The following is a 16,048-nucleotide window of genomic DNA, read 5'->3' as shown; positions in this document are numbered from 1 at the left end:
AAAAAACCTGTAGCCTTATTTTTTTCAATGCCATTTACTTTATTTATGAGTGTTTATTGCCAGAAATTGTGCCAAAATGACTTGGGCTGGAAAGAATTAATTATTATGGCCCAGGCCCTTTTAATATAAGTGAGTGCAGTGGCAACGCAATTAAAGCAGATCGCGGCACCATCAGGTGGAATAAATGCCAACAACATTGCAGGTGCATTCTGTTAGCTGCCAAATAAACTCCTTAATTTACAACATTAAAAATCAATAAAATTATAATGCCTTCCAAACGCATCTCTATCAATCAGCAGTGCAGAACTATCAGTCAGAGAGCAGACTGTGCAGAGAGCTGGTGTTTGGGTCGGATCAAAGCAGTTCACAAAGAGAAAAGGCCACTGCCGAAGAGGCTGGAAGAGAATCTTGATATTTGGACAAACGCATGCTCCCATCTAGATTAAACGCAACTTTTTAATCTTTAGGTTGAAGCGATGCCACCGCAGCAGCAAAGTAACCTGTTTTCATGTTTTCCCATTTGTGGCTTAAATCTTTCAGCTTGTCAGCTGGGTGGACAAGTGAGGAAGAAGGATGATGGCCGGCCTCTATTCTGATGTTCAATCCACTTTCAGTGAGTACCCCCAGACAAGCCACTCCTGCCTGTAATACATCACCTCCACAACAATGGCACGCCTCGGACATTAATTAACAATATTAATCTCCTGTGTCCTTTGAGCCGCGCCGTGCACTGTGCACACTGCAGCAGCGGTGATGCAATCCCAATCTATATAAACGGTTGCCTTTTATCCAGGCAATAACGGCACTAAACAAATATCAATACACCTCTCAAGTGGCCACTCAAACGTCCATTTTTATGGAGAAAGAGGAACTTAAGGTAAGGTTAATTGAAAGTCAAATTCAAATTAATTTCCCACCGCCTAATTGCCTGAACCATTAGCTCTGGGGAGCACAATGTTGCAAGACGTAGGGGTGGGGAGCTTGTAACTGCTGATTGATCATGTCTCACTTCCACAGAATGCAGAGAAGAAGAAAAAAGGAGAGGAGAGGAGGGGGGGGGGGGGCGGCTCAGAGCTCTGATAAGTGGACTGGACCACCCAGGGCCGAGCAAGAGAGAAGAGACCTGGATGTTCCTGACTGTAAAAGAGATCAAAATGCTATTACCACATGCTTTGAACGCTTATTTATGTCCTGTCTCTGACGAGCTGCTGATTTAGTGCCAACCAAATGTGATCACTACACAAACAAGAGGTAGGAATCATCGGCTAATGGAAGATCTAATTGAGAGGCGACCGCTTGTCATGAGGTAATTCTTCTCCAGACTGAGATGATCCCCCCCCCCCTCCCAACAACGCACACCCCTGAAGGAGGCATCTTGATAAACAATCACACCACATGCATTAAGGATGATTTAGAAACATTAGGCTCTAATAAATAGTGCCATCAGGCAAGGAAAGGGGCAGAAAAACAATGCTATCAACAGATTACGCAAACTGCTCATTAATGAAAATAAAGCCCACGCAAGTGCCAGATTTAAGTTCTTGACAAACGCCTCCATTATATAGGTTAATATTTCTTAGTGTTTTACTTTGGAGGCTCACCTTTCCGAGGATCCTGCCTAAGAAGTAGTAGTGTCTGGTGAACGAGTCTCCCACCAGCATCTCTGCAGCGGGGCTGGGGTACAGCAGGCCCTCGTTGGTCGTCTTGAAGAAGCCCTGGTTGGGGTTGAAGCCCGATTTGAGGAGCTCATTGAGGAACTCGCGAAAGATCCCACCTCCGTCGATTCCCGCCTCATCCAGACCGTGAGCGTTCAGCAGGTGCACTCTGATCCTCTTCTTTAGGTCCGGTTCTTAAAAAAAAGAAAGAAAACAAAGACACGGGACATCAGGAAGATTTCATCAAGGTACAACAAGAATAAATATTAAAGGCACTCTCTGATAACATTCATGGTCACAGTAAACTGAATTTATTTTCCCTCCATAAATGTCACCAACAGCCTCCTGAAGATCTCAGAGATTTTTTATTCTTCACTTCACATTACTTTTTATAGTAATTTCCAGCAGGGAAATTAATTGAGACACACTGCCAGTATCTTCAGTCTAACAGTTAATGGTCATGTTGTCAGTTTTTATGATCACAAACCTATTTCCTGCCATGAAATTGAGAGAACAGCATATAAACGGAGGTTTTCACAACAAAGCTAGCTGCTAGCTTTAAAACAATAGTTTTAGCTTAAAGGCATATAAGGAAACAAACCATTTCCTGTGATATAAGTGGAGTGAGATTGTTATAATTCAGGACAAAACCGAACTCTTGCATCATTACTTTAAAGTTCGGTTTGACCTTGGTTACTCTTGGAAGTTAGGAGGCTGAGTTTCTTGTAACTTATTGGCAGCCCTGTGGATCAGCAGTCACAACATGCTGCTTTTTACATCACGTGTACACTGCATTCAGTATTTCTAATCATAAAAAATACACTTTCATATGTTTTTAAAGCTTAAAATCATCTGTTGTCTGATTTTTCCCCCCGATTAAACAATCCTTGCTGACTTATTTTCTAAGTGCTTTTATGAGCTAACAAATGAAATGTGACTGTGTTTACCAAACATGCCCTTCCTGGTAATCAGCTGGATGACCCCCATTGTTTAAAATACCCCTATATTTATGTAGTTTTATTTTGTTCTAAGCAGGAAATCAGTTTTGCAAGTAAAAATATAAACTGTTGTGAATAGAAACAATTAAATGCATATAAAAAAACAGTGATTAACACATCAAAGTAATCTATGGCTCACGGCAAAGGAGAAGAACTGAGCGGAGAGGCCCAACAACTTGTAAAAGTTAAGATCAAAGTCCAGATTTTTAGGCCATTTTGACAGAATCACATTAGTGGAGGTTTGCAAACATTCACTTACATAGCTTCCTCTACCTTCTTCCTAACTTTTGCCCTCAGTGACCTTCTGAGTAACCCTGTGAAACCATTTACACAGTGACTAAATTATTTCATATTCAGTGCAGCCGACAGGAAATATTCCTGTTCCATTTCGATGTCACCTTTATGTTAAAACTAAAACTTGAACATTTTATCGAGCTGACTGGTTCTATTTTTTTAAATAATTAATAAAATTGCAATTATTTTGACTTGTTATTATTATCCATCTATTAAATATTAAAAGGTTCCTTTAGAGGGTTGAACTTATTTACCATCAGAAAATGTAAAAACAGTATTAATGTATACACTTGCCACCCACTGTTAGGGAAACTGCTCATTAATCCAAATATTTAATCAGCCAATCACAAGGCAGCAAATCAATACATTTAGGCGTGTAGGCATGGTTGAGATGACCAGCTGATGTTCAAACTGATCGTCAGAATGAGGAGGAAAGATAATTTAAGTAATTTTTAGCATGGTGGCTGGTGCCAGACGGGCTTTTCTGAGTATTTTAAAAACTGCTGATCTGCTGGGATTTTCCACACACAGTCATCTGTAGATTTTAAAGAGAATGATCCAAAAAAGAGACAATATCCAGTGAGCAGTAATTGTCTGCATGAAAATGCCTTGATGAGGTCAAAGTTCAAAGGAGAATGGTCATGCTGCTTCAGGCGGACACAAATAACCACTCATTACAGCCACGGTAGAAGAAGAGCATCTCTGAACACACAACACACTGAAATTTGCAGTAGGTGGGCTCCAGCAGCAGAAGATCACACCAGGTGCCACTGCAGCTGTTTTCTGTCCAGTAAGAAAGAGAAACTGAGGCTACAATTTGCATGGGTTTAGTATCGTGGATATGAAGCCGACAAATCTACAGCCACTGTGTGATATGGAAACAAGTCAACATGGACCAAAATCTCAGAGGAATGTTTCCAGCATCTTTTTGAATCATCGATGCAAAGAATTAAAGCATTTCTGAAGGCAACCCAGTACAAGCAAGGTGTACCTAATGAAGTGGACATTAGGTGTATATATTCCCACAAGTCTGAAGTGCTGTGCGTTTTAATCCAACAAACATATTTTGCGCTAAAGCACTTTCTTGACCTGCAAAATATTATAATCAAATTCTGTAAAAGGTCATCTTTCAGAATAATTAATGTATGGCAATAAATCAAGACAGCTATAACGTATATACACACATGAATGATATAGATCATGTCTTTAGCCCAGGTCTCCTACTACTCTTTTTAATCAGATTGCTCCCTCTCGAGCACCCTTTCAAATTCAAACACAAAAGAGGTGACTTAAAATAATTGATTCTGCTTTTATGCGCTCCATTATAATAATCGCGACCACAATTACAGCTTTACTGAAACTCAATACTCTGCACAGGAGGAGAGCCAACCTTCATCTTTGCTGCTAACCAAAACCTTGATCCTTGATATTAAGATTTTAATGGAGCATAACAAGAGTTTCGGGAACATTATCGGCATTTACTACAGAATGCCGCCTCATTTCTTGTGCTCGGAATGACGCAGCTGCACGTTTTCTATGGTGTAATGTGCTATGATGTACTCGCTTCACATTGTTTACCCACAAAATAATGCACGTATTACAGTTTTCTTTTATTGAAATTGTAACGCGCATGCAGTACCGTTTTCTGGAGAGAGTTTGTCGTAGGCGTCCTCATATATGTAGTTGCGCCTGATGGTGACATTGATGCCGTCGGGGAACGGGCCGTCCCCCTGCACATCTCGCTTGTCGGCGAAGATTAACCTCTGGAAGATCTACAAGACAGACATGAACCCGGTGACAGGGTCAGTGACAAATCCTGGGAGTTATAAAATGTTTAATCCTGCGAATTATTTTGAGCTTTAGATTTTGAACATACAAACACGAACAATTCCTAAAAGCAAAGCGCTGCTAACCAATGATGGGTAAAATCCAAATATGTAACTGGATAACTGAAACAAATGGATTTTTGCTTCTCTACTTTTACCTCCAATCAATAAAAAAATATGAATGTAGCTACAAAGACGTAAAGCGCTGCACTCGAGTTGTTACCACAGTGTTAAATACTTACTGGCAAGCTTTAATATTCTCAAAATAACCAGCAAATTTAATAGCATTATATGTATACTATATAAAGGCAATCACTATAATACAACACTCAAAGCCTTATGGTGCAGCTGAGTATGGAGCAGCGGTGCAGTACCTTCACTCGCTCCTCGAAGGGCACCACAAATGGGAGCTCGGTGAGGATGGCCAGATGTCTTTCCTCGGACACAGACAGCTGTGGAGGCTCTAAACCAACTAAAAAAAACAAAAAACAAACCCACAGTGTTCGATATTTTACCGATTGCTTTAATGCAGGGAATCAGGCATTTTCTTCTTGTTTTTATACAATATAGTTATTTAGTGATTTTTGTCCAAATCACAGTAAAAAAAAACTCATGATCTAAATACTTTGTGCTTTTATAAAAAAAAAAGTAACTTCATGAGTCTCAGATTTAACCAGGGGCATAATTCCCAGGGGGGTTATGACCCAACCAATATAATCCCCCCAATAAAATTATGAATTATCTTGCATAAATACCAGCAAAATAGTTGCATGTTTATTCATCTGGGGATTTATTTATTTATTTAGACACAGATCTTGACCCCCCCAATGTTCAGCACAAAGTTACGCCGATGAATTTAACCCTCAGTATGTGCAATATAATTGTTCATTAATACACAATATTTGTAATTTAACAGCCAAGTGGTTTTTGAGCTGGAAGCACACTCTCCAACATCACTCTGTAACACTCATCTAACATAATCGCTCCTCACTGTTAAGCATTACGATTAAAACGCGTTCCACAGGCCAACCATTAAATACCCTTTCCACCCTACAGCCTTTTAATTAACCCAGCTGTGACCTGTCCATCCACCTGCTGGGCTTTATCCATTAGGCTGCTGTTTGTTTTGTATTAAACTTGGCATTTAGACTGTTTAGCCCACAGAAGAAAAAAAACGCTACAATAGCTAAACCGCTCTTCACCCTCCTCCGTGTCCACTGCAGCTCAATTATTCTGCCCAATTAGTCAATCTGATCTGCATTTTCCCATCAGGTTTCCATCTTTGAGGAGAAATATGGCCTCTGAGTGGTCAATACATTGCTCATTCATCAGCCATGGGGCTGTCCATTTAAGGAAATGAGAAAAGGCCAGACAAACACGTGGACCAGATGTGGCTGACTTCATCAGGTACTTTCACGCTAATTGAATTTATCCCACACGGCCTCTGAGTGGCACTGGGTAGATCATACACACATTTTTATCAGCTTGTTTTCACACCGTACTTCACAGAAACCCAAAGTGAGCCTGATGAAGCCCCGTGTCGACGTCAGTGTATTTTCCTGAGTGCCTAATTGAGTCAATGAAGAGAAAATGTGGTTAATATATCTTGGTAGGAATGGGGAAGGTTAATGACTTTTCTGCAGCTTCTTTTCACATCCCTGGGAGGCCTGTGAAGGAAACATTATGGTACTGGAAATGTACTTCTATCTCTTTATCTCACTCATTGAGGAAGAATCTACTGGCTATCAGCAATAACACTTCCTTTACACAAACATGATTTTACACTCAAACTTCTCTTATCAGATACATTATCAATGCACAATTCCATAATATATGAAAAGCAAACACAGAGAAGGTGACTTTGGACAGCAATTACTGTGATTTCTTGGACTACTTATCAAGCTGACACAAACATTATGTGCTTCTAAACTTTGCCAAATGCCAAAGGAGTAGCTGTGTGGTGTACATTAAACAGCGCTGATGATAATAGGCTTAAGAGTCTAGTCATTCCAGTTGATGACAAATAAACAATTGGCTATTCTGCGATTTCAGAGCAGGATAAATATGAAGGTCAATTAGATGACATAGAAAAAGGTAAAGGGGCTCAATTTGACACCCATCTTTTCATAAGGGGGAAAAAAAACACCTAACAGCAGAAATTACAGTACCATCCAGTGTAGACTGAAGTGGCCCAATGCGGCCCATCCTCCGTGTTCTCCATACGTGTCTTGCAGATGGGACGTACAGCTGGGTGACCTGGAGAGAAAAGAGAGGAAGATAATGATGAACCTGAAGCTCCTGCCTGTGCCTTCGGGCCAGAATAAGGGTGACAGGTGACTTTACAAGCCCAAAACATCTTTAAAATAAGAAGTCTTTGTAAAGTTTTTCTTACTTTTACAGCAGTGGTGTACACCTACCTATTTTTTTTATTTTAATTTAGAATAATTTTCATTAACTTTTCAGCTACAAACAGTAGAATATGCTGACTCTGTTACCACCTCTTGAAATTATGCTCTTCTGTGCAACAAAAAAAGAAAAGAAAAGAAGCTGAAGTTTATGAAACTCCTCTCACTTGCTCTAAACATGTCTTCACCTTGTTAGGAGGGATAAAATGTGTTGTGATGATCATTTTACCCTTAAGAGGGTAAATTCATTTTATAATTCTGTCTATTAAAATTAAACCAATGCAGAACACGCAATGTAACAATGAACCAAACAGCTGTGATGACAGGTAAATACCTTATCGGCCCGGATGTTGACCTCCTCCGAGAGCCAGTGACCTGCCGGACAGAAGGGTCGGCGGATGTCACGAGCTTTCACCATCTTCACCAAGTTAGTGATGACCTAAAGTGGAAATCAAACACAAAGACACACACACACACATCCATACACATACCACATTAACATCTTTAAGTCTGACATCAGCATCCCTACAAGAATTCTTAAAAACCGCGGCTAAAGTCTATTTTCAGAGGAGAGCAGCTGTTTTTTTCTTTCACGTATAGGCTGTTCAGTAGGATGAGGTGCCTCCTCTTGGAGGAAAAAGAAAAAGCAATTTGAGAATTTAGCCATTAGTGCGCCATTTATGGGGAGTATAAAAGAAAAACGACCTGCGCCATCCCTCAACGTCCAGCCCTGTTAATTACTGGCGAGGTCTGCTGACATCAGCCATCGGACAGAGGAAGCAAAAGGCCGAGCAGCACTGGATCACAGAGCTGTAGCAGAAGGGCGAAGGGTTGCAATGATATTTCCATTTGGTTACACTGATATTACTGAACCTTTGTCCGAATGCATAATGCTTTAAAGGATTAAGACTTGTATCATTAAACTGAATTATTCTGACGCCATGTGAATGTTTCATGTCTCAATGAGCAACGGGGCCTCTTTCAGTAAAAGTTGCAACAGCATTTTTTACTCTTTGAACCTAAACAGCAATAACATATCCCTACTCAGTTGCTAATTTGCAATAAATTCAGACTTTTGATTCTGGTGCCATCATTTGTGATTCTCTGAGCCAGTGCGAGAGGGGCGTGGCACGTTATCTCTCGCTGCAGCAGACAGAGTAGAAAATAACTTAACTAAATGGTGCCTTTACATTTCACTTATGCAACAAGTCTTTTGCACATTTGGAAACCATTGCGAGTCTGTCTCTGTGAACATACAAAGTGACCTATGTCTGAATGACAGCATGCCCTCACTTTAGCAAACTAATGAGGCCTAAAATGTTACATATCCCATGTCTGGAAAGGCTTTAGAGCTTTTTCAGTCTGCTAATGACTCAAATGTTAATAAGAGGCTCCCCTGTTGCTATGGCAAGTCCGAGTTAGACACCTACTGAACAATCACATGCACGTCTTTGCATGAAGATGTAACGCTCGCAGCCAGTCAATTTCCGTATAGTACCTCAGCTAGATTATTCCAATCGACATGTTCATTTCTAAAGCATGTCATTTACATAGAGCAACAATCAATCTTGGCCAATCACCGGGAGGCAACCAGAGCCCGCAATAATGGCAAGTGCAAAAAGCTGTAAGAGGCACGTGACGATGGGTTTGGAGCAGACCTACCCCCTGACTCTGGGAATGAATAAGCATTCCTTAATTAGCCCATCGGGTTAAGTGCAAACCTTAATGGGCCTTTCCCAAACTCCGGCGTGACATCGTTCTCCAAACATAGCCAAGAAGAAAGTTCCATTAGCAATATTAATACAAGCTTAGTTGATCATTTTCATTCAATTAACTTCTTTCAATTAAATAGATAGCTCGACAATGGAGGTGATAAAAGATGGGGAGGGACAGCTGATGACACGAACCAAACATTAGCGTGTTAGGGGTCAGCAGCGTTAAACCGACTGTAAATCCCAACGTTCAATTTGGAAAATGCATTTCCCCTGCTCCCCACTTCTTTAATGGGTCGTTTTAGCTGACAAGAGGCCTTTGAGCTGATCTTTTATGAAAATCCCAGACATGCACTTCACGTATTCACCACCTTTCAGAGAACACCAGCGTTCACTTTTAAATCCTTTGTCTAAGGGCCAAGAACAAAGTTGCTTAAACACAGTTTCTCGTGGAGAAAAGCAAAGAGGAGAAGTGGAAGGAAGATGTGGAATCGAGACTAGGATTAAGTTGAGGATGTTTTCTGCCTCATTTCCTCTGGGTAAATAATCAGCGTATGACCTCTCTGGTGCTCCGTCTCATCTTTGCCTGTTCATGCATACATGAACTGGTATGGACAAGCATTAGGCCACTCTTGCCTCAACGCACAGAGGGACTACACAACAATTAGGCCCATCGCTAATGTGCCATGCTTCACGGTTAACACGCTGATGAACAGACTTCAATAAAACAGATTTAGCATGATCATAGGAAAGACTCATGAAGAATATGTAATGCTCACTAAATACATGTGTGCACTGAAAGCTAATTACTGAGATACTGCACGAATCCTTATTGTGCTTTGTGATCTTAACTCCTACTTGCACATGACTGCTCTGGATTTTTCTTATCGATGACAGAAAATATGCCCACACCTGAGGCCAGAAAAGATTCAAAAGTTTCCAATTTTATGCTAAATTTAACATTTTCTACTCAATATAAAGAAAAACTTCATCTTAAAACACTAGCTAAATTTCTCTCGCTGGTATATCTACTGAGAGACATTGTGCGCTCACTTCCTGCCTCATGTTTTAGGGTTAAACGCACGTGTAAGCAGGTTAAAGGAAAAATATTTTCGCAACAATGAGACTGTGGGGCTTTTTCTGACATTTTACTGCTCAAAACTTCAGTTTTCAAATTACTGGCTTTGCCACACAGTGAGAAAGCGGGTTTCTGACTTTATTTCCCATGATGCACTTAGAGAACTGTAGGAACTGCAAAGTTTGAAAGTTCTGCTTTTTAGAAACTCTGATATTTTTTCCCCATTACTTGATACACTTTTGTTTTCCATCAATTTAACTCTTAGCTTTTTTTTGAATGTGCACTTTGTGTTTGGCAAAACCCTCAATGTCATACGTTTTTATGCTCTGAAAATGAAGAAGATAATAATTTTACCTGGACATAATGAGAAATACAAAACAGACAAACAAAAATGCTATAATATATATATAGGACTACACATCTTACCTTGAAGAGTTGCACCCAGCGCTTCTGTTCCGCCTGGATATGCTGCTGAACCTCGGTGTTCGTCTTCACCCCCACACTACGGAAGGCAGCCATGTACTCCTCTCTGTGCTCTGCTTTGGTCTTAGGGTAGGCCAGCTTGATGATACCCAGACATGCATCTCTCAGACAGCGAGACAAAGTCACAAGCTCTAACAGCGTGAAGGGCATCATGGAGGACTGCGTCTGACCTGTTGAGAGGGAAAATACATTTACAGATATCGATCTGCACCACCTGTGACTGCTGAAAACAAAGGACAACAGCGATATACTATTGTGTTACAAGCGGGAAATGAGCGATATGGGATGGATACGTATCCCAATCTGTCGTACATTCGCCTGTCCAACGACCTCTGTACAAAATATTTATTTGTCAAATAAAATATGTAATGTAGATATAAAACAGGGCACTTAGAGGACTACCAGAGAACCGTAGATACGCCATTATATCAAGTTAAACAGATGTTTATGTCTATTACCTTCCATTGCATGTCCAAAAAACTCGCTGTCATGCACGGAGATAAGAGAGTGGCTGAAGAGAGAGCTGAAGAGATAGAAGACAGGAATGATGCGGTTGGAGTCCTCAAAGGACATGGGAGACCCTCGGGAGATCAGCTGTAAGAGTGGCACCATAGACCTAAAGGAAACACAGACACATAAACATTTGAAAAAATAAGTATAAGGTTGTGTGAGCAGGCAGAAATATACTATACATGGATACAAGCTAATGGGAGCTTAAAAACCTGCAGTTTGTCTACTGGCCAACTGAGGCCTACTGCAAAAGTCCCATGTTAAAAAGCTCAACTTTACAGCATTAAAAAACATATTTACAGATTGCTTCTGGTTAACTGAATCACACTGAATGGCAGGTGGAGCCGGTTGGTGTCTGCTAGGCCTCATCCACTAGTTCAAGTCATTAAACTGGACATCTTTACTGTGCATGTGCTGTTTGCCTGTTCTGGAGCATTTTTAATATCTGACTAATCTTATGGCTTGTAGTGTGGTAAAGACTGTCCAAAAAGTCTGCTTCTTTGAGGTTTTGGTGGGTGATATTCTGGTATTTTTTCATCTCTTACTGTATGGATGTTTGTGTGTTCCCCCTTTCATCGAAATGCCCATCTTCTATACCATCTACGATACAAACGTGGTGCGTCTGGAAAGTATTCACAGCGCTTGTTCCACACTTTATCAAATTACACTCATACTGTAAAATGGATTAAATTAATTTCTTACCTCAAAATTCTACACAAAATACCCCATAATAATATTTACATATATTTGTTATCTTGGTTGTGTGCTTAGGGTCGTTGTCCTAGTTCGAGATCCAGAGCACTTCAGTGCAGACCATCATCAAAGATATCACATTGCCGCATTCATCTTTCTATCGACCCTGACTAGTCTTCTCATTTATGCTACTGAAAAATCATCCACACAGCATGATGCTGTCACCACCATGCTTCACTGTAGGGATGGTCTTGTACAGCTGATGAGGAATGTCTGGTTTCCTCCAGATATGACACTGGGCATTCAGGCCAAAGAGTTCAATCTTTGTTTCATCAGACCAGAGAATTTAGTTTTCATGGTCTGAGATTCCTTCAGCTGCCTTTTCATTGAGGAGTGGTTTCTGTTTGGCCACTCTATCACACAGGCCTGATTGGTGGAGTGCGGGAGAAGTGGCTGTCCTTCTGGAAGGACAATGAAATTCTCCTCTTTCCAAAAGAGCCATGATGATGCTCTGCCCGAGTGACCATCGCAGTTCTTGGTCACGTCTTTATCTAAATCCCTTCTACTATAATCTCTCAGATTGGCCGGGTTACCAACTCTATTGAGAGTCCTAGTGGACTTTTTCCATCTACAGATGATGGAGGCCATTGTTCTCATTGGGACCTTCAATGCTGCAGAAATGTTCCAGATCTATCTGAATGTATCTGAATCCATCTTGGAGTAAAACTGTAACATGACAAACTGTGCAACAAATGAAGCACTGTGAATACTTTCTGGATTCACTGCATATCTATAACAATGCTTCAAAAGATAAAAATCGTATAGTCAATGTTAGAGTAGCTCACCCAGTGATCATCTTGGTTGTCATGGAGGTGATGAGGTGCCAGAGATGTCTCAGGAAGCGTGCATTGAAAGCCAAGCTGTACAGAAGTCTGCAGAGAACAAAGACAAGCACATAAAACAGAAATATTTAAGTATATTAAATGGAACTGAAAAGACTTGAGTGAGATATTTCAATCAAATGGCACAATCAGTGTGAAGAACAATACATTTACCCTTGGCCAACCTGTTTACCCTGCTGAGATTGTCAACTTTGTCCCGTTAATCAGGGAACACCCAGAAAAAGACACTGTTAACTAGAGGTGGGAATCACCATACATCCCACGATACGATATTATCACAATACTTAACGCACGATACGATATTATTGCAATTTTTTTTAAATATTTTGCGATATTCAGATTCTGCACATAAAGGTAAACTTTATCAATATTCATTTTATCTAATATCAAAGTCTCGCACTCAGTCTTTCTCTCATTTCAGTCAGTTTTATTGTTGACAAACTGAACGGTTTGTATTACAGTCTAGTCCAACTTAACTGAATGCAACCATCTGGTACAATTATAGCTATTCTGAACTATGCAATATGAAAACTATGCAGCCCCTTCAGCAACTGAAGAATTTGAAAGTAAATTAAAACAAAATATAATTTTACATTAAATAAAAAAGTTTTAAACTTAATTAAAATAAAACATGTCTTAAATTAAAATAAGTAAACTGTCGTGTTTATTGCTGCCAAAAAACAAGTTAAACACATTTGGACAGTGAAGGAATGTCAGGATTCTTGCTCAGAAAAAGGATCAACTTGCTCTGAAGTCAAAATATCGATTTCTGCTGTCCCTGTATCGATACAAAATATCACGATACTACACAGTATCGATTTTTTCCCCCACCCCTACTGTTAACCAATATTTCCCTCACACAATTTTCTTAGTATTTTTTCTTTCTGTCCTTTCATACCTTGTGAGGGGCAAAAGGAGATTAAATTAGCCATTAAGCTTTATTTAGGCGAGGCACCTTCCATTAGTAAACTAGTTGGTGGTGAGGGTGCCCATAAACAGCCCTCTGTCTTCCTGCTGGAGCCCCATTTAACTTAATGACCAGGGGACGGGGGGACAAGACAATGCAGGACGTAGGAGGAGGGGAAACCTGGTCCTCGCTGTGACCCTGCAGTACTGGCATGCTTCCACAATCACAGTGAATTACATGATAACGCAGAGGAAGGCCCACATACTTTGCTTTAGTCTCTCTGCACTCAACGGGCTGTGGCACCAAGGTGTGAAGGCGCTCTTTGTTCAAGTGTGTGTTTTTTTTGTGTATGCTCCTAAATTGCATGGCTTTTCACACGGAGGATAAGAACAGGTGACAATAATGTGGTAAGTAAGCTGAAAAGCAACATGAAGTAGCCCTGCATATAATAGGCCTCTGTCTACTGACACCTACTGTATGAGGATGATTGCCGTTAACAGGGCAGCATCATGTGTTCACAGTAACACGGAGGAATAAAGGTCAGCAGAGGAAAAACATAAAAGTTGGTTGAGTGGGAAAGGGGCAATTCCATGTCTGCTAGATAGTCTCATCTCAGTATCAATGTTCAAATTCCCATTCCACCATCCAATCTGGCAAAATGGAGATTAACATTAGGAGCAGACAAACCTCAATATGGCTTGAAAAGTGGTTTGTGTTGATCACAGGCCATCTGTCAGTGCAACAAGACACTGGAGGGAAGCAAGGAGCAGTGCTGTGGGCCCATAACAAGTGATGTGGGTGTTTGATTGAAATGGGAAACAAAACACTAAATGCCAGCTGACATGCTGATTTACAGCCTGAGAGAACCCAAACCCCCATTTCAATCATGGAATGAACCACTAATAAACAAAGTCAAGACATCAGAAGGGGTTGTGTGTACATATGTGTGAGTGTGTGTGTAAAAAGCAGGTTGATGAATAATGTCTGGATCATTTCATTTTGCACTAATGAAAGAATCTCAGTTCAGCAGAAAAAACAAACAAACAACAAAACCCCCGAAACATCAGCCGTGCTCAGGTCAGATCTGATACCGTGAGCCTTGAACGCGCCTCAGCCTACAGACAAATTTGTTTTGCTGGCTTCTGTGTCCGCATGAACCAACAGCATTTTCTTTTTTTAAATCACACCACCACAAAGATCGCGGTAACGGTTCAAAAGTAAATGGAGGTCACTTAATCAGAGTGACCCTGTTAGCAGCAGAGTGCTACACTGGAAGAAACCAAACAATCAAAGTGAAATTACACCAAATATCCAACCCTAACAGTTAAAGTGAATTACTGCGTGGTCTCCAGAACAAACCTGAGCTAAGTATAATTAGCAAATCAATCAAAAATCTATTTTGGTCCCAGTTGATTGTCCTGCTTTTAAAGTTACCCTATAGAAAAAAGTGTGGAGTGCAGTTTAATGAGACATTTTACATATTTATTAAAAAGGCGGTGTGCTGGGCTGGCTGCACGACTGGCCGGCTTCTTTTTTTTTTTTCCTTTCTTTTTTTTGCTTTAAGACTCGTAAATCAAGACCAGAATGCAATTTGCTCCCCTTAGCCTCTTGTAAAGCTATCCCATCCACTCCTGCAGTGATTAATCTTTCTCAGTGAGCTAATTATTTTGTACAGATATCCAATAATGATGGAAGAGGAAGGACAGGATTTATGGTAAAAGCCGAGAGAAAGAGGAAGCTGTAAAAATAAATAAATAAATTTAAAAATAAGGGCTGAAATTCTTCTAAATTCTTGTCAACCGCTTGTAAGCAACAATGCAAAATTACTAGCTGACCACTAGAGTCCAGCTGCACATGCCCAGTTTATATAATTACTTGAAAGGATTTGGGGAATGTTATGGATTCAAATAATAGCAAAATATCTGTCTAGTAAAGCAGAGCTGCTAATGTGATCCCGAAATGCATCCTCACATATAAATGAACTGACAGCAACTGGCTTCAATAATAATTAACTAGAGCTGGTTGCCCGTCCATGAAGCTCAGCCTGATCACCTCCTGTCAGTCAATGCGCCATCTAGACCCCCACGCTACCTCTGACATCCTGGCCCTAATGCAATCAACCTGAAAAGGGGTAATTGCCCTCATCCAGAACTGACAGCCTCCCTGACATCCCGGCTTCCTCTGCCGGTTGTAAATGCCAGCGGGTGCGGACCTCTGATAACTGCCTGCCTGCCTGGTTTTATCGTTACTTACATTACTGCTTACAGCGCGGAAACACATAAACACACAGTTTTCCTCTCCATCAGGTGGCTCCTGGGATGCAAGGCTGATCCCGTCGAGATGTGCAAAGTGTTATGATATGCCATTTAAAAAACGAAAAGCTTTTACATTTACTTTGATGTTGTGTTTTTGATTCAGACACGCCTCCTGGCGTAAGGCTACTTACATTAACTTCATTACATGACACAGGAAGAATGAAAGACCCCCCAAAAATGTGCGTCTTTGTACCTGACTTTTGGCACCATGAGACGATGCTGCACCATCAGCGTGTGACAGATGGACGCCATCATGGTGAAGACCTCCTC

At 40.7% G+C, this 16,048-nt stretch overlaps 1 protein-coding gene across 1 annotated transcript in view; it reads right to left on the bottom strand.

Annotated features, from left to right (window-relative positions):
- Positions 1 to 16,048, bottom strand: part of ube3c (ubiquitin protein ligase E3C) — a 29,098-nt gene that overhangs the window by 6,494 nt on the left and 6,556 nt on the right. The window contains exons 11-19 of the mRNA XM_005722813.1: positions 15,972 to 16,042; positions 12,500 to 12,586; positions 10,910 to 11,067; positions 10,395 to 10,621; positions 7,513 to 7,617; positions 6,942 to 7,029; positions 5,148 to 5,245; positions 4,587 to 4,719; positions 1,602 to 1,849 (exon numbers count right to left, since the gene is read on the bottom strand). Of these exons, the coding sequence (XP_005722870.1) occupies positions 1,602 to 1,849; positions 4,587 to 4,719; positions 5,148 to 5,245; positions 6,942 to 7,029; positions 7,513 to 7,617; positions 10,395 to 10,621; positions 10,910 to 11,067; positions 12,500 to 12,586; positions 15,972 to 16,042 (1,215 nt within the window). The remainder of the gene's footprint in view (positions 1 to 1,601; positions 1,850 to 4,586; positions 4,720 to 5,147; positions 5,246 to 6,941; positions 7,030 to 7,512; positions 7,618 to 10,394; positions 10,622 to 10,909; positions 11,068 to 12,499; positions 12,587 to 15,971; positions 16,043 to 16,048) is intronic.

Source organism: Pundamilia nyererei, unplaced genomic scaffold (genome assembly GCF_000239375.1).
Source record: "Pundamilia nyererei isolate P.nyererei 1_Seehausen unplaced genomic scaffold, PunNye1.0 scaffold00007, whole genome shotgun sequence".
Taxonomy (NCBI): domain Eukaryota; kingdom Metazoa; phylum Chordata; class Actinopteri; order Cichliformes; family Cichlidae; genus Pundamilia; species Pundamilia nyererei.
The sequence above is the reverse complement of the archived record's forward strand: the minus strand, read 5'-3'. Positions and strand labels throughout refer to the sequence as shown.